Source organism: Bactrocera dorsalis, chromosome 2 (genome assembly GCF_023373825.1).
Source record: "Bactrocera dorsalis isolate Fly_Bdor chromosome 2, ASM2337382v1, whole genome shotgun sequence".
Taxonomy (NCBI): Eukaryota; Metazoa; Arthropoda; class Insecta; order Diptera; family Tephritidae; genus Bactrocera; species Bactrocera dorsalis.
Genome location: NC_064304.1, coordinates 23,514,520 through 23,538,785, shown reverse-complemented (window position 1 = coordinate 23,538,785; position 24,266 = coordinate 23,514,520). Strand labels below are relative to the sequence as shown.

General features: G+C 41.0%; 3 protein-coding genes and 1 long non-coding RNA gene across 10 annotated transcripts in view; 2 read left to right on the top strand and 2 right to left on the bottom strand.

The window, feature by feature from the left end:
• Positions 1 to 6,389: 6,389 nt before the first annotated feature.
• On the bottom strand, positions 6,390 to 8,594 carry LOC105231014 (hypothetical protein). Its single transcript, XM_011212087.4, has 3 exons — positions 7,943 to 8,594; positions 7,355 to 7,867; positions 6,390 to 7,298 (listed from the first exon to the last, which is right to left on the bottom strand). The coding sequence occupies exons 1-3, from the start codon at positions 8,324 to 8,326 to the stop codon at positions 6,618 to 6,620; spliced, it is 1,578 nt and encodes a 525-aa protein (XP_011210389.2). The 5' UTR covers positions 8,327 to 8,594; the 3' UTR covers positions 6,390 to 6,617.
• Positions 8,595 to 9,618: 1,024 nt separating this feature from the next.
• Positions 9,619 to 16,463, top strand: LOC105231013 (eIF-2-alpha kinase GCN2). Its single transcript, XM_011212086.4, has 14 exons — positions 9,619 to 9,996; positions 10,061 to 10,245; positions 10,304 to 10,809; positions 10,880 to 11,510; positions 11,571 to 11,895; positions 12,317 to 12,502; positions 12,564 to 12,691; positions 12,764 to 12,958; positions 13,020 to 13,228; positions 13,290 to 13,582; positions 13,643 to 14,686; positions 14,747 to 15,583; positions 15,683 to 15,852; positions 15,924 to 16,463. The coding sequence occupies exons 1-14, from the start codon at positions 9,931 to 9,933 to the stop codon at positions 16,048 to 16,050; spliced, it is 4,902 nt and encodes a 1,633-aa protein (XP_011210388.2). The 5' UTR covers positions 9,619 to 9,930; the 3' UTR covers positions 16,051 to 16,463.
• Positions 16,252 to 19,240, bottom strand: LOC105231012 (polyribonucleotide nucleotidyltransferase 1, mitochondrial). Its single transcript, XM_011212085.4, has 7 exons — positions 19,042 to 19,240; positions 18,554 to 18,973; positions 17,951 to 18,494; positions 17,768 to 17,895; positions 17,164 to 17,709; positions 16,746 to 17,103; positions 16,252 to 16,685 (listed from the first exon to the last, which is right to left on the bottom strand). The coding sequence occupies exons 1-7, from the start codon at positions 19,170 to 19,172 to the stop codon at positions 16,521 to 16,523; spliced, it is 2,292 nt and encodes a 763-aa protein (XP_011210387.2). The 5' UTR covers positions 19,173 to 19,240; the 3' UTR covers positions 16,252 to 16,520.
• A 610-nt stretch (positions 19,241 to 19,850) lies between these two features.
• Positions 19,851 to 24,266, top strand: part of LOC105231011 (G protein-coupled receptor kinase 2) — a 225,332-nt gene continuing 220,916 nt past the window's right edge. For 2 of the 7 annotated variants that reach the window (XR_007421778.1, XR_007421777.1), the window contains exon 1: positions 19,851 to 21,157. This is a non-coding gene — a long non-coding RNA (G protein-coupled receptor kinase 2). Of the gene's footprint in view, positions 21,158 to 21,238; positions 21,381 to 24,266 lie in introns of those variants that run through there. The other 5 variants (XR_007421783.1, XR_007421782.1, XR_007421780.1 and 2 more) reach the window with 5 other exon arrangements.

Below are 24,266 nucleotides of genomic sequence, written 5' to 3'. Positions count from 1 at the left end.
TTGGAATTTAATAAAGTGCTGCATACACTGGGAAAAAAAGGAATGCGAACAATTAACTTGCTAAACTGATTTTATGCACACACATATACATACATCTAATTGTACACATATACATACATATATATTTATTATATATTAAATAATACTGCATTGTATTTATAGCTGTTAGAATTCAATTAAACGTACATTTTTTTGCAGTGTAAAATAGAAATTATATAGAAAATGTACACAAATTAATTTCATTCGCTTACAGCCAGGTGTAATGGAATTGATTTGCCCAATACTATAATAATTACCAATGAAAGAAAAATAAATACAATAAACATGCGTACATGCATATGTACATGCCAGCAAAACAATGAAGAAGACAGCGAAGTTATGTGTTTTAGATTTTCTTCCACAGAAAAAGGGTTAACTAGTAATTTTAGTATCAGTCCGAGACAAATTTTCGATATCAGCTCTTAAGTAAAATTAGAAAATCCGACCCACAGCAACTGCAGGGTGCTGCAGCCCCGTAGATGTTGACTGAACACAAGAATATTGAAGTACAACATCTCAAAACGCTACGTCATGAATGAACCAAGTTGTCATCAGTTTATAGTGACGACGTCACGAACTGATGTTATTTCACGGCTTTTGCGGGTAAAGCTAATTTTCCAATTGGAGATTCCAAGTCTGGTCAGGTTCTTCTCCACCTGGTCTTTTCAACAGAGTGGAGGTCTTCCTCTTCCTCTGCTTCCCCCGACGGCTACTGCGTCGAAAACTCTCAGAGCTAAAGTGTTTTCATCCATTCGAACGACATGACATAGCCGCTGCAAACTGGCTTGGTATCGAATGGCTCGAATAGGTCCTTACCGATTCTGATGGTGTTGTTCAAAGTCAGCTTACACAGCCGTATTAGCGTTGCGCGGATACCAAGTTCATAGCGTCAAAGGGGCAGTTCCTTTTTACGCTGTCGAAGGCCTTCAAAATCGACGAAGAGGTGGTGTGGGTCGATCTCCCTGAAGGCAATTCACTGGCTTTAATCTTTGCAAGTTGCAAGAGTATGAAATGTTCGGTTATACCCGAACTTAGCTCTTCCTAACTTGTTGAAAAATATTTAAAAATTCAATTGGTTCTAAAGCGGCCCACTCACGACAAATTTGTTTGACAAATCTGTTTGAGTTTGAGGTGGTTTTTGTCGTGAGTGGGCATGTTGTCAAACGGATTGAAGGTTTGCGACAAATTTCAAAAACTAACAACCGATTTGTGGATTCGTTTGTCGTGAGTGGCGTGGTTTGCAAACATTTGGTCAGTTGCTTGAAATTTTTGCAGAGTAAACATCAGCGGATAAAAAAATGGCAAGCGTGAGCAAACATTTTTTGGAAGAGTTTATTGAATTACTTAAAAATGAAACCGGCCTTATGGCAATGCAAAAGTGAAAATTTAATAGTTTTACATGTGAGTGGTTATATCTCTCACATAACCACTCTTTCATCCATTCTTTCTTCATTATTATTTTTTTTTTTTTTGCATTTGGCTTTTTTCGCTTCATGCACTGGTGTATTACTAGTAGCGCAATTACATCATCCGCGTTATAATCAGACATGTTAACTCCGCGAAGCACACAATGGAAATAAAGTTTGTCAAATCGGTTTGTCGTGAGTGCTCAACCGTCTTCAAACAGATTTGTCAAACAAATTTGTCGTGAGTGGGCCGCTTAAAATACCCATCGGCATAATTATACTTTAAACATATACGTACATACTAACCAGTCCCTTAGTTGTTGACATATCGACCAGAAATTTTGCACACATCATTTTCTCACCAAGAAACTGTTCTTTAAACTGAATCGCCAATATCGGACCACGATAGCTTACAGCTGCCGTTTATGGGCCATCGAAATCAAGTGGTTTCATGGAAATCTTTTTTATATGACGAGATATTTTTACGAATATACTTATAAATGCAATATCCGAAGAAATTGTTTAGATCGGACCACTATAGCAACGATCAAAATCAAGATAATGTTATAAAAATGCAACTTTTGGGGATATTACAACTCCGATGCAACCGCGGGTTAACGTTTTTTGGGGTTTTGTTCCAATTTTTGATCTGATTGCACCTTATTCCAGAATATTGACATTACCTCAGGCCGTTATGACTATATGTATCCACTTTTGAGAAGTTAGACAAAATGATAAATCTAATTGTCGACGTCTTCTACAAATTTTACGAAAATTTATCGGAACAAGCGTTCTATTCCATGATTTAAGTACAGAGCATCTGAAGTCCAAAAAAATAAATCAGTTTAAATGTATTTACAGTCTGTCAAGTAAGAGCCTGGTCGACTTTACCGAAGATTTCACTCTAATTCCTTCGCGAGCCGATAGAGGGAAGACTGTGTTCCTTTGCATCCACCCGAAAGGTCCCAAAATGTCGCAATCAGCGGCTGCTAAATATAGCGCTCATTTGCTGCAAGACCGGCATAAGTCAAAAAAATCGATTCGCCAGAAAACGCGTTAAAGTTTTCTACACTTACTACAACCTTACACGGTGACTCCAACCTTACACCTCTTCTCAAGCGGAGCATATAAGAGGTATTCATATGAATTTTTCACTCAACATGAAGTATGATATAACGAACAATTCTGCAGCATTAACTCCAAAATCACGTTTTTTGAATTATGCCGGTCTTGCAGCAAATGAGCGATATGAGAAAGTCGAAGACATTTGTACAGAAGTGGATACAGCGATGTCGATGATTTACTAGAATGTGGTTCGATAGGAAAAGTGAACAAAAAAGATGAAAAAAGAATAGTGAATCTGTTTTCGCTGAATCCTGCTTTAAGACTGCGGCAAGGACAGGCAAAATTAATGGCAAAAGGTTTAGAAAGTATCCAAACCCTTCTTCATACTCATGATCTGAAGTGGCGCAACACAATGAAGTAGCCTCTGTTGACTGAAAAGCTTGTGACAAAGCGACTCGCTTGGGCGCATGAGAATATTGATAGAGATTTTGGAAATGTCATTTTTACTGATGAATGTTCTATATGGGCACGTTCTGTCCTCATGCGAGCCAGGTCAACTTCCACCAATAGGCTTGTTCAGCGGACCGTAAAACATGGAATAAAGATGCACCTTTGGAGCTGCTTCTCAAAGCAAGGATTCGGCACTTTGTACCTCTTTACTGACAACCTAAATGCCACGAAAATGATAAAAATCTACAAAAAGGCTTTACTGCTATGTGCCAAACGATGGTTCATCAGAAAAAAATGAAGATTTGATTCCGCAGGAGGACAACGATCCTAAACACCGCAGCAAGCTCTGTACTCAGTGGAAAACTCAATCTGGCATCGTTACATTGGATTGGCCGTCGCAGTCGCCAGATGCAAACCCTATTGAAAATGTGTGGGTATTTATTAAACAGAAGCTTTGTTGAAGACGCACATACACTTTGAAGCAGTTGTCTTACGAAATTCGTCGGATCTGGAGATCCTTACCACTAGAATACGCCGTCAAATTTGTAGAAAGCATTATTGACCAAATTGCATCATTGTTTGTAATGTGTACAATGTATACATATATAAATATGAAAGTTTCATAAAATATTTTTTTTTATAAATTAACACGACCATGCCCTTACTAGACAGACTGTATATACAAAAATAATGTAAATCAGGGAAGAACACATCGGAATCTAATAAAGCAGTTAATATTTTGATACAGCATAATAATAATTAGATGGACCCCTGACTTTGTCTTGAACCGAACTCTAAGCCATGCGTGAAGGCCCTAAAGAACCACAAGTGTATTTCTTTCTCTAATAAATTAAAATCAACTCAACCAAACTTCTATTGTTCCATTTGATTTATTGCATTCTTTATGTTTCTTTCTTCAGCTTAGCAAATTTTTTTTTGATATAGTATTACTCTGTCTTTAATTATTACGCACAGCCAGTATTTCATCTTTGATGGCGTCTGCCAATTGTGTCTTACACAACTTCAATTTCAAGACCTTATATTTGGCGGCATTATCGTTGAGTTCCTTCGCCTTTCGACGCAAAAAGGGCACCAAACTGTTTTTGTATTCGCAAAACTCCAGCTCACGCAGCAGATTCTCCAGCGAAACCTGCGCCAACTTGTACCGATTAAAGTAGTATTGCATGCTGGACTGGGGCTGCTTATGCTCGCCCAGCAACTCCTTTCGATCCGTTTGATTTGACTTCTGGCAAACATTATGACACAACTGTGCCACGCCCTCGGCGTACTTACAATCATAATACTGCTGCAAAGCCTTGTAAATACGCTCGAAGCTCTTCTCGAAACGTTCGGTCCAAGCATAGAGTTTACGCTGAAGGGCCGAACGCATCTGTGGCGATTTCTTTGCCTCCGCGGGATTGTTCGGCACGCTGCCGCCTTTCAACCGATCACCGGTCTCACTCGAATCATTATGCGTACTCGTTAGCTTCTTATGCTCTTCCTTCATACCCATGTAGGCGCTGTGCGCCAACTTCAACATATCACCAGTGATCTGACCTCTATCCAGCGAGACGTCGAAGAGTATCCACCAAGGCTCACCGCCACCGAAATGCGCACTAATACAGTCATTGATCAGCATGTTGCGCTCATCGGAAACACCACGTTTCAACGGGCCTCGCTTCATTGGCGGTGATGGAGTGCGCAGCAGCCGACACAGACTACGCTTCGAATTCACATCCAATTTGTGCAGATACAAATGCATTATAACCAAGTCGACCTTATGGATCACATAGCGTTGATCTTCGAACTCATACTTGATCTCGATTATCTCATGCCATTGACCCACGCCGAAGAGACGTCGATACTGTGAGTCCAGCCACTTGAACAGTTGATGCGTAGTACTGAAACTCATGTCGCTGCGCAACAAATGAAAGAAGTGACCGGTGATCGGATGCTGGCGCAGATCGTAGTACCGTAAGTGGATATTGGTAAGTTTACACTGCATCAGCTGTAGGCGTCGCTCGACATTGCGCACCACAAGTTGGTGTAGAAAGAAAAGCGGACAGAGACGCTTATTGCAGAAACGTTGGAGGCAACAGTTTTTACGGTTCTCCAGTAGTTGGTGTGTCAGCGCAAACATTTCGTTACGCGTGCGCGGATCCGTGCCGTTACCAACGAAATCGAAGTGTACCCGTCTAGTGCTGGGCGAGTCCTCGCTCTGTGAGTTTTCTGACGATTTTTTTGACTGTTCATCTGGTCGAGCGCTCTGACCAAGCAGGTCGCTGCTCAGCATTTTGCGTAAGCTGCGCGCCGATTGTAAACGCTTCTGAGTCGGCGTTGTGCTGCCGTCAAGCCATTCCACAGACGTCTTTCTATCCATGGATATTTTACGCAAGTTCTAACACAAAATTGCGTTCATAAAAACTATTGATTTTAAGGGGTTCTGCGTGGTTTATCTTTTATTTTTAGGATTTTTTTTTTTGCCGAAATGTTTTATTGTTGTTTCTCCAAAATAATTTATCGTCTTTTTTCTGAACAGTTTAAATTTTATTTAGTTATAAGAAACACAAAAACTGTCAAATTTTTTAATTTGTTGAAGTTCCGTTGGTAAATTTTTTTAAGATTTCTAACCACAGGCGAACTCGAGTGAACGTAAAAAATAAAAATGAAATTAAAATATGAAGTTTGGATACCAACTGCAAGAACTTGTGGCTTACTATCTTTAAATTCTATAGGCATTCCAATTTCAGATAGATGGCTCTCACTGTCCGGGTGGAGACCGTCTTCAGTTCCTTTAGTCCTCGCTGAGTATGAAAATCCGATTTGCTCCCACTTGATGTGGCAATTTGAGCAAAAAACTAATTCACACAGGACCGATTCAGTTTTCTAGGGGTCTTTTATTCGCATATTATACAATATTTGAGAAAGCTGCTGTAGTTTTGTAACCTTCGACGTAACATTGGAGTGTTTACCAAAAACCAAGTAATAGTCGAGAAAGTGGATTTCGAAAAAGACGAATTCGTTCCTAACCGACGTATAAAGTCTAATCACCTTTTTCTGAAATTTGAAAGGTGGGATCTACATGGGCAACCTGGAGAAGGGCAATAATGATCACACAGCGCTACTATGTCAAAGTGCTCTTTTAGCATGACATTGACCAGGTCGAAATTTGAGGAGGAGGTCTTTGTAAACCTCCAGTATATTTGAGACAGAAGAAGTCGAAGCATCGCCATGTTTCTAAATTACGTTTCTTTTTGTAGACTTGATACTTCGCAGATCACTCTCACGTGTAATGAGGAATGAGCCTACTCGATTCAAGTAGAGATGTGTCTTTATTTAGAAGCTAGTAATTTCGTGTGCCTTTTAGTACAAACTTTTTCGAATACTCCAAGACCAATTCAACTTACAAGACTGTCTTAAGGAGTGATATTCAGATTTTGCAATTTTTATTCATATTTTTCAAACTTCAACTCATCACGAGCCAGCCATAGATTACGTTTTTCCAATAAGATATCATATTTTAACCGTACTTTGGTAATATCTGTACTCACTGCTTAGCTTAGGTGTGAGCACAGTAAGTTATTGCCAAAATGCAGTTAAATTTGGTGCCTAATATATTTCAGAGTACCGTTACGGCAGTTAAATCTACTCCTCATGCTATGCATTGCCCGAAATGGTAGCCTTGAAGGATGGATATTTAATAAACTCAATATTTGTACCAGTTTTGGTCAGCAGATTTCTTTCGCCTTTAATCGTTTCGATTAGCGAGTTCTGGCATATCTCCAAATGACGTAATTTGCAACTCGTAGCATAATCTTTGATCTCCTTCTTCTTGGCATCGAGATAGACACGCAAGATCACGCTATCCGGCGAGTTCTCGATCTCTTTAGCCAAACGTATGAACTCCCTTATGATCATGAGATAATTCTTTTCGAGCTTATCTAATGACTCCGAGCGTTCAGCTTCACGTCCCATGCAACAATTACTGTTCGCTGGACGGAGCGAGCTAAAGCTTAACATGTGCTTGAGTTCGAAACAAATTTTTTGTATATTTTCACGATATTTATACTCGTACAAACTGTGAATGTGTTTGAGCACCGCCGGCACCAGCTGATCCATTTTCGTGTACCACGTATTCAGATTATAGGTCTGATTATTCTTGTTCGTTAATCTGTTGGATATCGAGCGGGACGAATTAGCTGCAATAAAGGTTGGAGTATTTTGTGCCATACTTAAGGTGGACGCGCCCAGTTGCGAATTGACAGTCAGCTGTGAACCGCTCGAGACGTGTAAGAAGGAGAGCAAGCTGTTTAGGTCGAAATCGTCCGGCGCTTTGACCTGCAAATTGAAGTGTTAAAATATAAATAGGAAGTAAAATACCAGGTTTCACTTACATCTGAAGAGTCTTTCGCATTGATACCGGCGTATGCAGAACTGGCTAAATTCAGTTGATCATCAATGATTATACCACGACCTTTTGCTATCGGCACATGGAAGACGAACCAGGTAAACCAGTTGTCTTTTGGTCCCAGTATTTCGCGCAGACAATCGGTTAGCATAATACTCTTTCGACCACGTTTCGCGCTATGTATATTCTCGAAGCAATTACGAAGACAAGTCTTCGTATCGCTATCCATGTGACAGAGAAAAACATGCATAACAGAAAGGCGCACGGTGTGGATGCGTGTCTGTGTGTCGCTGAAAGTGAACTCCAGGTCCATGTTTTCAGTGCCTTGACCCTTGGCGAAGAGCTGCAGGTAACGGGTTTGCAGCCAACGCAATAATTCCAAGGTATTACTAAATACATTCTGCGGACGTGAATGGCGTTTATTCTTCGTGGTGGAACGTGGTTGGCTGGAGCCGAGGAAATTGACGACATCATACTTGCGTAGATCATAATATTCGACCTATGACAGAGTTGCGAAAGGCAGCACAACATTTTGGTAATAACTATAGCTCTACATCGTGTCAAATCGACTCACCTTGATCTTCATTAACCTGGCCTGCATTGTCATGATACGCTTGTCCACCTCGGAGACGAGTAAACTGCATAAAAATGATATTTGGCATTCGCGTAGCGGAAAGAATTGCAGCAAGCAGCAGCTGGATTTATTTAGAAACAATTCGTCCATGAGCATGGCATATTCGGCACGTACGAATGCGTTCCGTGTTGTGCCCACACAATCGAAACGCAGCGGCTGTGTATGCGCATGTGTTGCCCATTTGGCGTAAGTGGTTGACTTGAAGCTTTTGAGCGCGGGTGACGGTATGGACATGGAGAGATCCAAAACGTTGCGGAACTCTTCGGGATCGCCTCCGCGTACATCCTCATCCACTACTACGACAACGCGCTGTCTACGGGACATCTTCGTTTTTCTCTAATTCCTTTTTCGTTTTCCTTTAAAGCGGCTTTGATGTTCATGCGCTGCAACGGACCTCTGATTGGTTTTAAATTGGCTGCACGAGCGGAAATTATACTTAATTTAGCGCGAAAAATTGTTTGGTTAAAATTTTAAAGACTAAAAAGCAATTTAGATTTTTTTTTATAAAAGTTTAAAGAATTTCCGAAAATATTTTTCAGTTAGAAGAATTTTTGAAGTGTTCTCTAAAGTTGTGCAATACAAAATGAAAATAAAGAGCGGAAGAGAGTGTTCTTTATATTTTTTTAACTGAGTTATTCACAGTGAATTCTATCTGAGGTGCCGATGGAAATGATTGCCTTATGATGAGGAGAAGCCATTGGCAAAAGTTGGGGTCTCGCACCGAAAGTGGTTCTCTGACACTACGACACCATAGTCAAGCTCATTATGTTCTATGGAGTTTTAATGTCGTGGAGGGCTGTAGAAAAGACCACACTTGCAATGAAACTCGATAGTGTTCAACGTGCGGGGTACATCAGCATGTGTGGTGCCCTAAGGTCCACTCCAACCATAGCACTTAACGCCATAGTATCCGTGAACATCGAAAGGCGTATGGCAGCGAAAGTTGCCATCAGGCTCAGAGAATATGTGTTCCTAAAAGAACACTTGTCTGAACACTCAGAAATCCTCACACACTTTAACTTCATACCGGATCACTTGTATCAAAATTCCTTTACACGACCAAAGGACTTAAGTTTGTCGAAAGATTACAGTGAAAACATTTCCAACTTTACATCAACGGGCCGCAAATAACGGACTCGACGTTAACCCTAGTAAAATGGAACTGATTTCTCTGTTTTTCATAGCAAAATATTCAGGGGACGTGATCGATTCCAACCTGAGCTGGAAAATTAACATTGGGAAACGGATTAAAAGTAATAAAAAAATACAGCAGGAACTGTGGCCTAAAACCAAATACAGTCATCTGGAAGTATACAGGTGTCCTTAGACCAATTCTTGTATATGGAGCAATGGTTTGGTGGCCAGCATTTAAGGAACAATTAGCAACAGAAAATTAAATGACAATAAAATTGCACGATTAAAATTAAATCGATTAATAATAGTTTTCGAAGATCTGGAATTGACAAATATTTCATCGCTAATAAGTTATCGCTCGCTGGTGCGATATACAGCCATGGCTAACTATCGATAAGCGCAACCGGCAAATTCGCAAGTTCAAGCGGTGTGATAGGGACTAGCATGCAACAACTGATAAAGCGTCAAGTAAACAAAACAATAACAAAACAATTCCTATTAGAAACTGAAGATGCGCAACAAACGATAAATTACTTTTTGCGATAATAAACCACCAGCTGTTTCATCACTGGATTTTTCTGGAGGGAATGCAATACGTAAAATCTGAATTTTTGCAAATCGCGGTACAATAAAATAGCGCTATAAATAAACGAGGGTTACTAAATAAACTAAAACAAGAAAAGTGATGTGCAGAACGAGGGGTACACTAAGAACTGCAACAACAGTTTATAAAGCGGACGAAGTGATATTTTTTACACAAAAATCCTGAATATAAGCGATAAAACGTCACGGCAATGGCGACACCGGTGGTGAAGGAGTCATTTCGTGAGCGTCAAATACACGAATTAGAAGTGATTAAGGTGTGCCCAATTGCAATAAAACAATAGTACTTTAACTAATTTATTGAAAAATATGAAATTGTAGGCAATTTTCGCTAACGATGTGGAGGTGTTACGTCCCAGCTGTGACACAGATACGCCAGCGGCGCAATGGAAACCAACCGAAATACGCATATCGCTAACGCCATTGCGCGATTCCTCAAATGGACACACGGAAGCATACGCGCGCACTAAACTGCATATTATATGCCCATCGAAATATCCAAAAATGTAAGTGTTCATTTGGTGCAAATAAAATACCGGTATAACAGTTATTTCCATTAAACAGCGCGCCCAAAATACTAATAGAAGAATCGAAAGGACTCTCAGACCAGTTGGTAGAGGAGTTATTGCAAAAATTACAACAGCAATCAGAGGAGCTTCGCGGTGAAGTGATGATATATGAGTTGGCGCAAACTGTACAATCTTTTCTACTTAAATATAATAAGCCACCGCGCGGTTCCTTCTACGACGAAATGTTGCAGGAAAATCAAAAGCGTGAAAAGGAACGACTTGACAAACAGAAACGTAAGGAAAATTTAGAGCGACAAACATTGATCGAGGAGGTTGAGCGTCGTAAAGAAATGTTTAAAAGTGAAGCAAAAAGGCGTAGTGGTGAGACACGTCGTAGCATGAGCGAATCAAACTATCACGCCAGCTCATCGGAGAGTTCCGAGAATTCATCGCCATACTATCGCAGTCATTGTTACCCAAACAAATGTATGGAACATCGCAACAGCGAAAAGCTTTACTTCCATAGAGTGGGGCGGCAAGTACAAAGAGGTTGTTGTTTAGGTGAGTTGAACACATGCATAAACATTTGTAATTTGATTTTTTTCATTCAAAGCTTTCGCTACAATTGCAGGTCACTCACAGAAAGGCTGTGTTGCGTACACAGGCATAGATTTGGACAGTGGTCAACTACTCTATGTAACCGAATGGACCATTAAGTATTCGCAATTGGAACAAAAATGTGGAAATGGCGGACATTGCTATTGGGTTGCAACAGAGCCGAAATGCGGTGGTAATCATCGCGTCGATGATGTTATAGCCTCTATTGAGAAACAAGTCACGACACTTTCACAATTACACCATAAAAATCTTATACAGTACGAGTGTGTGTTATGCATAAAACGCAAGGAAGGACTGATTGTGTATTTGGTGCAAGATTTTCTGCTCGGCACCAGTTTGTTGAACATATCCTCCAGTCTGGGTTGGTGCATTGAAGGAGTGCGCATGGTTGCGCGTGGTGTGCTCGACGCGCTGGTTTTCCTACACAACAAAGGCGTCTCGCACAGTCACCTCATGGATAGCACAGTATTTATGGACAATACGGGCACCTTGCGTTGCACAGATTTTTCTTTGGTACCCAACTTGTTAGAGCTTGTGGGCGGTATAGGCCAGCGTTCGGTGCAAGGTGATCTACCCGCATTTGGAGCACTCATCGAGAGTTTAATGTCAACACATACGTACGAGATGCGTGATTTTATCGACAAGTACGCTAAACATAACCACATTTTATTGTCTTGCTATATATTTAATTCAACTATTTTCAGATGCAATTCTGATCGTACACTCTCGGCTTCAGAGCTACTGGACCATCCTTTTCTACATTCATCCCTGCTCAGCCATGACGATAAAGCTAATGCACAACTTGCGCTTGCTTTGACACAGAAAATGCCACGGCGCATATCTGGTGGAACGCCTGGCGCCGCGCTGCAGAATGCTAAACCGCAGGATCGTCTCGAGCGCCAACAACAACAACATCAGCCTGCTTCGCTGTCCGTTATGCCTGTAATGCCCGTGAGCCAATCCAGACTGCGCAATGAGTTCGAAGTGCTCACATATTTGGGTAAGGGCGCTTTCGGTGATGTGCTGAAGGTGAGCTTGTGGTAATAAAAACCAATAAAAAAAGATAAACGTTTGAACCAAAAGTATAATAGCCTTCGCAAATAAAAGTGATTAGGTTTCAGTTTTTTTATTCTATTTTGGACCGCAATTTATAAGGACACTGTGCCTTTGCTTTAATCAATAATTCGTGATAAATTACGTGAATATAAGTCTTCAAATGAAATAGTTTCCCCACACAAGGATTTGATTTTCTTAATATGGTGGTCCGATCTGAACAATTTATTTAAAGTAATTTCAAGGTTTGGTACCGAGGTGTCTGCCTTGGCCGGATAATAAAACGGTTTTGATCCGGTTACTTAAAAATGCCGTGGAAAACTTAACATACCGTCTTCATTTAATAACAGATATTTGAATAATGATTTCTGTGATGAAACAAATGTATCATTTCCAGGTACGCAACATATTAGATAACCGTCAGTACGCGTTAAAACGTATACCACTGTCAGCGCGTAGTCGCCAACTTTATAAGAAAATGACACGTGAGGTGGAATTGCTCTCCCGCTTGAACCACGAGAATGTTGTGCGCTACTTTAACAGTTGGATCGAGAGCGTTACTGAGGCGGATGAAGCGGAAATGGTAAGGAAACGCTTCCTTAAGTAGTGTTGTACAATAACAACTAAAATCATAACAATTGTAGGATAAACTCTTGGGCGATGAAGTGTCAGACAGCAACGACGTCAGCTATAAACCAACAAAATCATCACAATTGGCTTTGCCAGTAAAAGTAGGCGACGAAAGCTCGTCCAGCATGTGGAGCGGTTGTGTGTAAGTACGAAATGTGCTCAAATATCATAAATATATTATAGTTTGGTATTTACTTGAAATCTTTGTATACAGACCGAATGCAGATGATTCCGACTCCGATGGCATCGAGTTTGTGGACTCAAATGGCGAAATTGTCAATTACGATGATGATGACGACGATGACGAAGAGGAAGAATCGTCGCGGCAAGTCTCAAAAGGCGGCAACACACCTAAACCTATGCAAGTTATGTACATACAAATGGAGTTCTGCGAGAAGTGCACATTGAGGTGACTACTTTTCTGTACAAAATATGCAGCAAAAACACTAAAATTCTCATACTTCTCATAGAACTGCCATAGATGATAACCTGTACGAAGACACGGAACGCCTATGGCGTCTATTTCGCGAAATAGCTGAGGGTTTATCACACATACACCAACAAGGCATTATACATCGTGATTTGAAGCCTGTTAATATATTTTTGGATACGCACGATCAGATAAAAATCGGTGATTTCGGTCTGGCGACAACCAGTTTTCTGGCGCTACAAAGCCAACGTATGTCTAAGTTCCACAAATAAAATAAATTAAAGAAATTAAGCAAATTTATGCTTTTTAGATGAGCAAACAAATCAGCAATCTATGCAGGTAGCTTCCATAGAGGATGGCACCGGCACCGGCAAGGTGGGCACCACGCTTTATGTGGCGCCTGAGTTGACCGGCAACGCCTCGAAATCCACTTACGGTCAGAAGGTCGACATGTATACCTTGGGGATAATACTTTTCGAAATGTCACAGCCGCCATTCGAGACGGGCATGGAACGTGTGCAAACCATAGTCGCGCTGCGCACCGCCGCCATTGTTATACCAGAAAATATGCTGAGCGATAACCGTTATGAGAAAACCGTCAAGGCAAGGCTTTTATTGATAAGTTGTATACTATGTAATTTTATAATTAATGTTTATTTACAGATACTACGCTGGCTGCTGAATCACGAACCGGCACAGCGTCCCACCGCCGAAGAGTTGCTCTCCTCAGATTTGGTGCCGCCCGCGCAACTTGAAGCTAACGAATTGCAAGAAATGCTGCGTCATGCGCTGGCCAATCCTCAAAGTAAAGCCTACAAGCATCTGGTGGCGCGCTGCCTGCAACAGCAGAGCGACGAACTGCTCGAATACACCTATCATTTTGGCAGCTCCCGTAACATGAAATCCTGGAATGCGCCCATCTCATTGGATGGCTTCGTGTCGTTGAATCCGATTTTTGAATGTGTCAAGGCCAAGGTTGTCGGTTTGTTTCGCAAACATGGCGGCATCGAAGTGGACACACCATTGCTGTCACCGCTGTCGAAGCGCACCAATCCATGGAACAATCCCGTGCGTCTGATGACACACTCCGGCTGTGTGGTGGTGCTGCCCAGCGATTTGCGTACGGAGTTCGCGCGCCACATAGCCATGAACGGTGTGAATATGATGCGCCGTTATTGCGTCGATCGCGTATACCGCGAAGAGAAAGTATTCAATTTTCACCCGAAACAAAGTTACGAATGTGCCTTCGATATAATTACGCCATACGCCAGCAGTCCCATCGTAGATGCCGAACTGTTGGCGCTCGCCTTTGAGATTACGAATGAGATACCGCGTCTACGCGAGAAGAATATGCGCATACGCATGAATCACACACAGCTGTTGCGCGCCATACTGCTCTACTGTAATGTGCCGAAGTCCTCGTACACCGAGCTATTTGCGAATATAGCGGACTACATTGAGGGGCGGATTTCGAAATTTCAATTCCATTCGGGCGTCACGGTGATCATGGAGAAATCACGTTCATCGGCTACGGCGCTAATCGAGCTGTTGCTCGCGAATTTCCTGATGAGCGGCACACGCAGCAGTGTCGACGATTCGTCGCTGAAATCGCTGATACGTGGCAAGGGCGAAGCCGCGTCGCTGGCAAAGAGCGCGCTCAGGGAGTTGGAGACGGTTGTGAGCCTAGCGCACAGTCTGGGTGTAACGGTGAGTATGCCAATGCATTAATTTGACATAACGGAACGCAATTCCTTTTCTTCGTCCTAGTGTCCAATACATATTTTCGCCGGTCTGCCCATCAGTTACGATCGCGCCAGCAGCGGCGGCGTGGTATGGCAACTGATCGCCGATCTTAAGCCCAATCGCAGCGCGCATTCCACAGTCCTGGCCATGGGCGAGCGCTACGACACACTGCTGAATGAGTTCCAGAAGCAAGCGCAGGGTTTCAATCAGAACATACCCGGTCGCGTCATAAGCGGCGTCGGGCTCTCATTCTGGCTGGACAAGCTGGTGGGCGCCCTAGATATGGACTACATGAAAGATTGTCGCGCCATCGATGTGGCGGTATGCGTGAATGGCACACGCGCGCCACTAAAATATGTCACAGACATTATGCGCCTGCTGTGGTCCGCCAACATACGCTGCTATGTGGTGGAGTCCGCTACCGGCGCTGGTGATGAAGCGCGAGATCTCGCCAAATTGGGCGCTCTGCATATAATATTGGTGGCAGAGAATGGCGCTTTGCGCATTAGCTCGTGGGAGCGCGATCGTTTTCAGGAGCGCCATGTGACGCGTGCCGAGCTCGTCGATTTCATACGCAAGCTGCGCACCGAATTGGGCAATGCGAATGCCATCGACTATGTCAGTCAGTTATCGAATAGTAGTGCCGGTGGCAATGCCGGTTACAGCGGCAGTGGTGGGGGTGGCAGCAGTGGTGGCGGTGGCGGCGGTAATTATGGACGCGGCGATTACAGTTTGTCCACGTCTGCCTCGAACGCGAGCATAAAAAGCAGCTACAATCCCAGTCAGTGGCCCAATGTGCAGGTGGTGTTTGTGGTGCATGACAAGCTGACGGCCAACCTGCGGCGCCGCTACGAAAATCAGGTGCGCGACGGCAAAAAGTGGAAATTTCCAACATCTTTAAAATCTACAAATTTCTTATTTAATTATATTAAAAAAAAAAAACAAAAAAATCCCCAACAGGTTACGCAGCAGATGTCCGTCACGCTGTCGCAGTTCATGAAGAAGGAGAGCGTCATTGTGCTGGTGGTGGAGCTGCCGCCAGTCACCGTTAATGCCATAGTGGGCGCAATTAATCCGCGTGAAGCCGACAAAAAGGAGACTGAAGTTGAAATTAACAATGTGATAGAGCGGTAAATGCACCATTATACCCGTTATACGGAATTTTTTCAAATAATTGAATACAATTTTGTTTCGTTCACAGGTTTCCTAAGTTCAAACGGTATATAACCGAAATTACAGATGAAATTATTGACTACCTAACCGGCGACAAAGCAACCATAGTTGCCTTGTACACCATATCGGATTCGTATTATCGCATTATCATTTGATTAGCACTGACAACCAGGCCATCAGCGCCTTGTATTTGCACACTCAGTGCATTGACCCGCCACTTCCTTGTTTAAAAAAAAAAATTGAAAAAGTGATTGCAATTAAATTGTCTAACGTCTCCTCTATACAATGTGGTTCAAAATCTCAGATTTGCTTCGCTAAAGCATTTATTTAACACAATCTCTTCGTAGTCTCTTAAGTGTGTTTAGTCAATTTGCCAACAATGTATTTTTACAATCTTACCATCTATTTTATATTTTATTTAACTATTTTATGCTAATAATTTATGTTGTACATTTAATCCGCTCAGTTGTGTCATATACATTCATACATGTGTGTGTGGTCAGTGTTTGTAATAAAGTTTATAACTTGCATTTTTTTTAATATATGTACAAAAGCTGTTTGTTTTCTTCAAGTGGCAGTATTAAACTGCGAACAGTACCAAAACAAAATGATTCGGCGCCGTTCACTACGTCTCCTCCGTTGCCTTATTGTGACTGCGTGGTATGCTTGAGGCGGCGCCTTGCAGCACCTTGCGGGACAAACGCATGAAACCGGACACGGGATCGCGTCCGAAATACTTCACTTGTATTTCCTGGCCAACTTTCAGACCTAAGGCTGAGGGATGTGCAATCTGTAAGCAAAACCACGTTTACAAACACAAAGGCAGCTGTCAAGTAAACATTATAAGCACCTTTCTTTGGTCCAGCTGTGAGTTGTGCAGTAGCGCTGGCGGCATGCTGGGGTATAGTATCACCATGACGCCAGTGTCGCGTATTTCTGTGATTTTCGCCGCATAGACGCCGCCGAACTCCAAATCCGGTATGAGTTCCTTCACCAGCAGCGTATCAATATGCTCCTTTGCCTCGTCCATGGCCGCTTGTGAGGGCGCGAAAATGCTGTAGCTTGTCTCATCCTCTGCTGTGAGTGTTGCGCCCGTTTCGAGGTAGATGCGTTTGAGATTGATGCCACCGGGTCCAATCAGTTGACCGCGCTGGTGTGGTTCGATGGTTATGCGTTCAGTCACAGGCCAACACTCCTTTGGATACTTGCTGCAAAAGGGTAGAAATTTTAACTCAAAATATGCAGGAAAAGCAAAACGCGCATTTTACCGATGCTCCCTTATCACTTCGCCCATAATATCAAGTATACGCCCTTTGGCGTCAGTCGCTTTTTGTAATGCCTCCATTACAACTTTCAGCGGTATGCCGGGTATTTTCAAATCCGCCTGTATAGCGGTGAAGCCTTTGCGCGTGCCCGCCACCTTCATATCCATGTCGCCCATGTAGTCTTCAATGCCCAAAATGTCTGTTAAAATGCGATAATCCGACATGTGTTTAGTGTCGTTATTCTCGTATTTCGTTACCAAGCCAATGGCAACGCCGGCAGCTGGTGCGGTGACCGGCACGCCCGCGTCCATTAGTGCCATGGAACCGCCGCAAACCGATGCCATGGAACTGGAGCCGTTCGACTCCAACACTTCAGAGGTGAGACGTACGGTGAATGGATAATCGTGCGGCAATGTGGGTACAAGTCCGCGCTCCGCCAGTGAGCCATGACCGAGCTCACGACGTCCGATAGGACCGATGCGCCCAACTTCACCGGTAGCATAAGGCGGAAACTCGTAGTGCAACATGAAGTTTTTGGCCTTCAAGCCGCTAAAATTAGGAACAAATTAATATTGTGTTAAATTTATATTATAGTTTAATGGAAAACCTGTCCAAGGCTGCCGCAGCATCTAATTTCATGGCGCTTTCGTGCGAGTCTAAGGCAACAGTGCAAAAAACTTGTGTCTGTCCACGTTGGAACAGTGCCGAACCATGTAGCGGCTTGTAAAGATCCACCTGCAAAAGAGTGGAGGTGAGTTTGGCACAAGAGTTACTGGTGCATCTCTTTTACCTGGCAACTAATATTTCTCAGACTATCGTAGTCGCGTCCATCGCAGCGTTTGTTCTCCTCAAATATCAGATTTCGGAAAATGCTTTTACAGACTTTATTAAATTCTTCGCCAATTAGTGCTGGTTCGGTGTCTGGGTAAGAGGACCACACCTTGTCTATCACGTTTGTGCGCACTTCATTCACGGCATTATCACGAGATATTTTGTCGTGTGTTGCGTCCTGGAAGATCTCACGCAGTCGCATTTCACTCATGCTCTTCACAGCCTCAGATATTTCATTGTCTACTACAGGTGCTGCTTCAACGGCACGCTTTTTTCTACCATATGCTTTCTGCAAACGTTCAATATCGTTGATGATGAGTTGCGCCTCTCTGGTGCCTTGCTTTATGGCTTTGAGCAAATCTTGCATTAACACAATGTTGCCTTTGCCTTCAAGCATCACGACGAGATTTTGTTTCGTTGCGGACACCACCAAATCCAGTTGGGATGTTTGCAGTTCACGCCTTGTGGGATTGATTATAACTTCACCATCACAGAGTCCCACACTAATGAATAATTATTATATAAGTTCATAATTTTACTGCAATGCCCACAATTTACTTACCGTACTGCGCCGATTGGTCCATTCCAAGGTATGTCACTGAGACTTAAGGCAACTGAAGCGGAATTGATGGCTAGGACATCAGGTGAATATATCGCATCCATTGACAGCATATTGCATACAAGTTGCGTTTCAGTACGGAAATCTGCAGGGAAAAGTGGACGCAAGGAGCGATCTATGAGACGTGCGGAGAGTATCTCTTTCTCGGATGGACCCAATTCACGACGCATAAAATTCATGGGTATGCGTCCAGATGCAGCACTTTTCAACCGATAATCCACAACGAGCGGCATGAAACTTGCACCGGGCGCTTGTTTTGGTTTGGCTACCGCAGTTACCATAACGGCAGTATCGCCCATTTGACAAACAGCGGTACCATTGGCGAAACGCGCAAATTTGCCGGAACTTATAGTCATGTTACGCCTGTAAAAGGAATATTGTGCATATTACGTTAACTAAAACGTGTTTCAAATTTTGTCAGCTGCTTTTACCCATTTGAAAATTTTACTTCCACCGAAGGGCAGTCACTGGTTGCACTTTGTATGTAACGTACACCACTTGGAGTGCCATATCTCAGTTGTAGTTTTAGAAGTTTCAGACATCTTTGAGGAAATACCAGCATCCTTGCTAAAAAACCGCGGCAGTAAAAGAATCTGAGTGCACATATGTATGTATGTCACAGTGAAATCGAACAGCTGTTTTAGTTTTCAGTGGTAACTTGACTTAATTAAGGGAGGGGTCTCACGATTTTATAAGATATATATATGTACATATGCAAGAAATTTAAAGAAAAATGTGTATTTCGAATGCAATCGAACCACAAATTTTTCTTTCAATATGTAGAAGCATCAGGTAAAATGTGTTCTGTATTTAGATTTGAAGATAATTGGCGTTAACTTTTACTTTGCTTCCCTTCAAAACTTAGTTGGTCAATGTTTCCAGATGAGTTCAAAACTTTACCAACACTGCCAAAATAAAAAAGTTTTTTAGGGTTCGTGGATTTACTAAAACTGTTGCGGCCGCATATTGATAAAATAATAATTCAGTATAAAATATCTATACTCTTTCTGCTGCAAAACATATTCTAAGCTACGTTTGGTATAATATGAAATATTTGATTGCATTTTCAAATATTTTTCTTTCAACACCCACTTTTAGTACATACATCTCTGAACTATATCGATATTTAATCGGTAGAAGGTACGAACAGAGTCAAAAAGGCAAATGTAAACATTTTGACGTTTGACAGCTTTTCATTGACTGCCTTGCCTTTTCGGTTTCGCAGTTTTCAGTTTTTCGGTTATTCTGGTTATTCTTTAACGAGAAGCAGAAGTGATAGTGTCAATAGTGTCGTTTTCGGGTCTCGTGGAAATTCGTTGGGGAAAATTTGCTTAAAGAATATGTGGTGGTAATTGCACAAATAAATTTCGGTGTTATAATAAAAAGAAATCGCTTCTATATCACAACACTTTCGCAACTGGTGCAATAAATGTTGCGTAAAGTAAAATTGGAAATAAGTCTGTGTATGTGCGTGCGTACGTGTTTTGTATTGGCGGAATAAAAAACACATTAAAGGAAAGGCTAAAAAGTTAATGCAAACGCAAAGTGGTAGTGAAAAAGCCTAGTGCATAAAAAACGCCGACGTTGAAAACGAAGAAGAGTGGAAGAGAACAAGCAGAGAAAAGTTCAGTTTATTCTGTGTGTTGGCCAAAAGTAAAATTGCAACAGCAACAGCAACAGCAACGACGACGACGACGACGACGTTAGCATAAGCAGCAGCGACGGCGGCGACAAGCCCAAAAAGACAGTGTCAAAATTATGTGTGCGGCACAAATGATTTTTATTGAGGCCAACGCTATGAAATCGAAATGCTAAAATATCAATCAGTAGTTGTGAATTAAAAGCAAATAACAGATACGAGTACATATACTTGATGTGAATCATAAATGAAATTCTTTGATTAGAGTGATTTTTATGCGAAGTATTGTGTTTGAACGACCCATTTTGCTATAAGGCTTATCGCGTATGGAATTCAGCGCATATTTCACCGAGTTCTCGCAAAACCGCAATTTGAACAGTTTAACAAGCGTCAAGTGTTTGGTGCAGTCATTAAGATTGTTTGTATAAAATCGTGTCCGATTTTTGGCGACCGTATCTATTGCTAGATTTGTGGTAGTCATTCCTTGTATAATATACCACATAATTTGCAAAATCTGTTAGAAAATCAGAGCGCTAATGAGTGTGCAAAAAAATTAAACTCTCAACAATTATAAGCAGCGCTTTACACTTTTTGAATTATCGTAAGCCGCTAAAGTGCTAAACACAATAAAAAAGGTTTTAATGAAATAAATTATTTTTAAGCTTAAAAGTGTACATTCATATTGGCATATTTTATGTGAAAAGTAGTAAATTATCAAAATTATATTTCAGTGAAGTAATCAATTTACGACAGTTTGAACGTAAACTGCTTAATTACGAGTACCCTCATTAATATCAAGTGCATTTAATGAATTTATTAAAATATAATTAAAACTGTCAATTGGATTTCTTGCTTTTAGTGTTTTTAAAGAGCGGTAAATTTCAAAAAACTGAACATATTTCATAAAGGTGAGCCATAAAAATTTTACGATGTTTTTTATAGCTTCTTTGTTATTTACACTTTTTTCTTTTCGTTGACTTTACTCCTAGTCACATAGGAGGTCAGTACACCTGAGTTATACTTGATTTAATCTTAAAAATCTAATATTAGTGTTTATTTATATAAATTGCTGCTTGTGAACCACATATTATCACAGTTGCTGCATGGTTTTTCTGATAAGATCTTAACGAGGTAATGTCAAACTAGTTATCTGTGCATTGTACTCTTTCTTATTTTTTTTTTAATTGTGTGTTCGTTCACATCTGTGCTAACAGCGAGTTCATTATAAAAAGAAAACTATATTATCTTTTTACAACTAAACGTAATTTGTGATATTAGACGTAGCAAGGTAAAAACTGCTGGGAAATACAGAGTGAAATGAGTACAAAATTATTTTTTGTTTCTTGTAATTACTGTATAGTGGTTTCATTCACCAATAGAAAACTTTACATGACATTGTCAGTAGAAGTTATGAATATGAGCTTACCAATGTTCAAAAAGTTACTTTAAAGATTTTCGGTTTTAATTTAAAGCTGTTTTATACTTCTAAACTGCGATATCTCTCGCAATATATTTTTGAAAATACATATATTGTTAATCGACTACTGCTATAAAACTGTCGCAGCTGATAACTTTATTATAACCACATAAATGGCAAGTTGTAAAAACGCTCGTAACACGCCCACTGGCATTAAATTGTGTCGACATTTTCACATAATGCTGTCGTTATAAGATAGCAGTAGAACTTAGTTATTTCGGTAGGTTTGGAAAAGTAGTGCTCTCAATATAGAAAAAATGTCAGAGCTAAAATCGAAATTCTAAAAATAATAATAGTAGGCATATGATTATTAAAAGTGCATAATTTGTGTCCTAACCTACAAAGCAGGAATTGCAACCATTTTGTGTACGAAAATTTTATTAAGAAAGGAGACTACCATATATACTAAGGAACACATTCCTATTTTTGTTTTTAAACTCTACTTCATGTGTGCTATGTACATATGTATGTATATCAACCACACAAACGCCAACAACCACTTACCACTTTTGCTCCCTCATTATGGCGGCATTTTATTGTTGGTATATTTGTGACGTTGAAGTTATTATGTGCTGCTGTGTGTTGTGTTATTGTTGTTATTGTGTGTTATTACTTTTTATGGCTTTGTAGCCTCATTTGTGCTGTGTTTTGTTAGCAATCGCTCTCCTGCTATAAGTTTTGTTTTCATATAAACCAAGTGGGCTACGATGTTTTATCAATGGACAAACAGTTGTCAATAACCAGTGGTAATGCTAATTGGTGTGTGGAAATGTTCCTCCCTAAAAATACATGTATTCTTGTATGTGTATAATTGTATGTGCGAGTGTGCATATTTATTTACAACACCGTTTGCTTTGACGGTAAGTTGTCCACTTTAAATCCATCGGTCTAATTAAAGCGCTAACAGTGAGACATTCGCGTTAATATTTCGCCGCTTATCAGTTACTCCACAGTCGGATTAATTTGGAATTGGACGATAGTGCCGCACTCATATTGCATTTCGCTAATCTCAGACGTTTTTCCATTGTTACTTTGATAAGGGAACCTTTGTTAAAAAGTATTTTCCCAAAAATTAAGGAAACCCCAATCCTAACTTTTAATAAGGTGGGGAAACCAACAGTGGGCACTAATATGTAGTTGTTTTATATAAAAAGAAGTCATGAAATGAACTTAATATATTTCTTTTTATTTTGAGGAATGTTGCAGACGCTGACAGACCATGGACAGATAAAAATTTGCTCAACTGCTATGATGTAGAAATCGCCTGTAGTGAGAATTAATTTCTTAGATCTAATTTTTTAAATTAACTTGTTGTTATATTTTAAATTTTAATGTTTAAAAATTTCGTGAAGACATCTCGTCAAATATACAAGTTTTCCATACAAGGACTTGACTTTGATTGTGTTTGTACACCAGCTATATGCTTAGTATTCCGATTTCAACAATATATCAGGCTATTGTGGCTTTGACTTGGGTATTAATCCATACAAGATGGTCAGTTTAAATGACAACTATATCCTATAGTGGTACGATATCGCCAATTTCAACAAATTCTAAATTGAGAATAATTAAACAGGACATTCCGCAAGTTGATGTTCTCTCTCTGTTGGTGTTTAACTTCTACATCTCGAAATTCCCTCAACCACCAGAGGGAGTTTCTGTCACCTCGTACGCTGATGATTGCACGATAATGACGTCTAGGTAACCGTTACAACAACAACAAGATATGTCGAAAATCATGTCCACCTTTTTTATGTATCCAGGACTCCTAAAATCATCATCAATTCACTTTTTATACCAAGTACACCTCGATTATTCTCAAATTTATTCAGAGCATTTCTGTCAAACGCTGCTTAAATTCCTTAAAAACGCAACGCTCTCACATCCGCTTGCTTGGCAATGACAGCAACCTGGCACTCGGCAATCACTGTCGCAGCGCCTTTTATAAGCAGTCAAGATAAAAGAAAATCGCTATCGCAACGTCAAGTCCGCACGTTCGCTGCCAACATCGATTCTTGCTGATAAAGGAAAATCGAGTGACACTCGTAGTTGCAGCAACGGAACCGCACCGTTTCGTTTAAGTGAAATGTGACTGCACCACAGCATACGGTAGCAAGTCCACAGAGTTGTTGTTGTTTCAAATCCACTTGACATTTAACATCTTGCTGTCACTGCGCGCACAACTGCTACTGGAACGCAACCGTACTCTTCATAACCTGCAGTTGCAATCAGCACTATGCCACTCGAGGCGCACTCATGCCAACTACTCCACTTCATTTGTACTGCGATTAAGCAAGTGTGTATGTGTTTGTGTGTATGTTTGTGCACTTGAAGGCGCGGTGTAGTTCGTACGCTTGCCCATTCACACGCTTATTGAAAATTTCCTTAATTTACATATTTAATTTTATTTTGTAGGCTCACCGAGTTCTTCGTGGGCGTTAGCCACTTCATGGGAAAGCCGTTATCTTTGCGTTGTACATGTGTTTATAGATTGGTGTGTTACAAAGCTATGAATGAAATAGAATTCTTTTGCTTGCAGC

What these genes read in the sequence shown, in the direction of transcription:
- LOC105231014 (XM_011212087.4), bottom strand. Translation starts at nt 8,326, where the DNA reads ATGTCCCGTAGACAGCGCGTTGTCGTAGTAGTGGATGAGGATGTACGC. An exon ending in CCAGGTTAATGAAGATCAAG is followed by an intron (nt 7,868 to 7,942) that starts GTGAGTCGATTT and finishes ACTCTGTCATAG; the next exon opens with GTCGAATATTATGATCTACG. An exon ending in ATGCGAAAGACTCTTCAGAT is followed by an intron (nt 7,299 to 7,354) that starts GTAAGTGAAACC and finishes TTCAATTTGCAG; the next exon opens with GTCAAAGCGCCGGACGATTT.
- LOC105231013 (XM_011212086.4), top strand. Translation starts at nt 9,931, where the DNA reads ATGGCGACACCGGTGGTGAAGGAGTCATTTCGTGAGCGTCAAATACAC. An exon ending in TGCGAGAAGTGCACATTGAG is followed by an intron (nt 12,959 to 13,019) that starts GTGACTACTTTT and finishes TACTTCTCATAG; the next exon opens with AACTGCCATAGATGATAACC. An exon ending in ATTAACAATGTGATAGAGCG is followed by an intron (nt 15,853 to 15,923) that starts GTAAATGCACCA and finishes TTTCGTTCACAG; the next exon opens with GTTTCCTAAGTTCAAACGGT.
- LOC105231012 (XM_011212085.4), bottom strand. Translation starts at nt 19,172, where the DNA reads ATGCTGGTATTTCCTCAAAGATGTCTGAAACTTCTAAAACTACAACTG. An exon ending in GCTGCGGCAGCCTTGGACAG is followed by an intron (nt 17,710 to 17,767) that starts GTTTTCCATTAA and finishes TCCTAATTTTAG; the next exon opens with CGGCTTGAAGGCCAAAAACT. An exon ending in GAAGTGATAAGGGAGCATCG is followed by an intron (nt 17,104 to 17,163) that starts GTAAAATGCGCG and finishes ACCCTTTTGCAG; the next exon opens with CAAGTATCCAAAGGAGTGTT.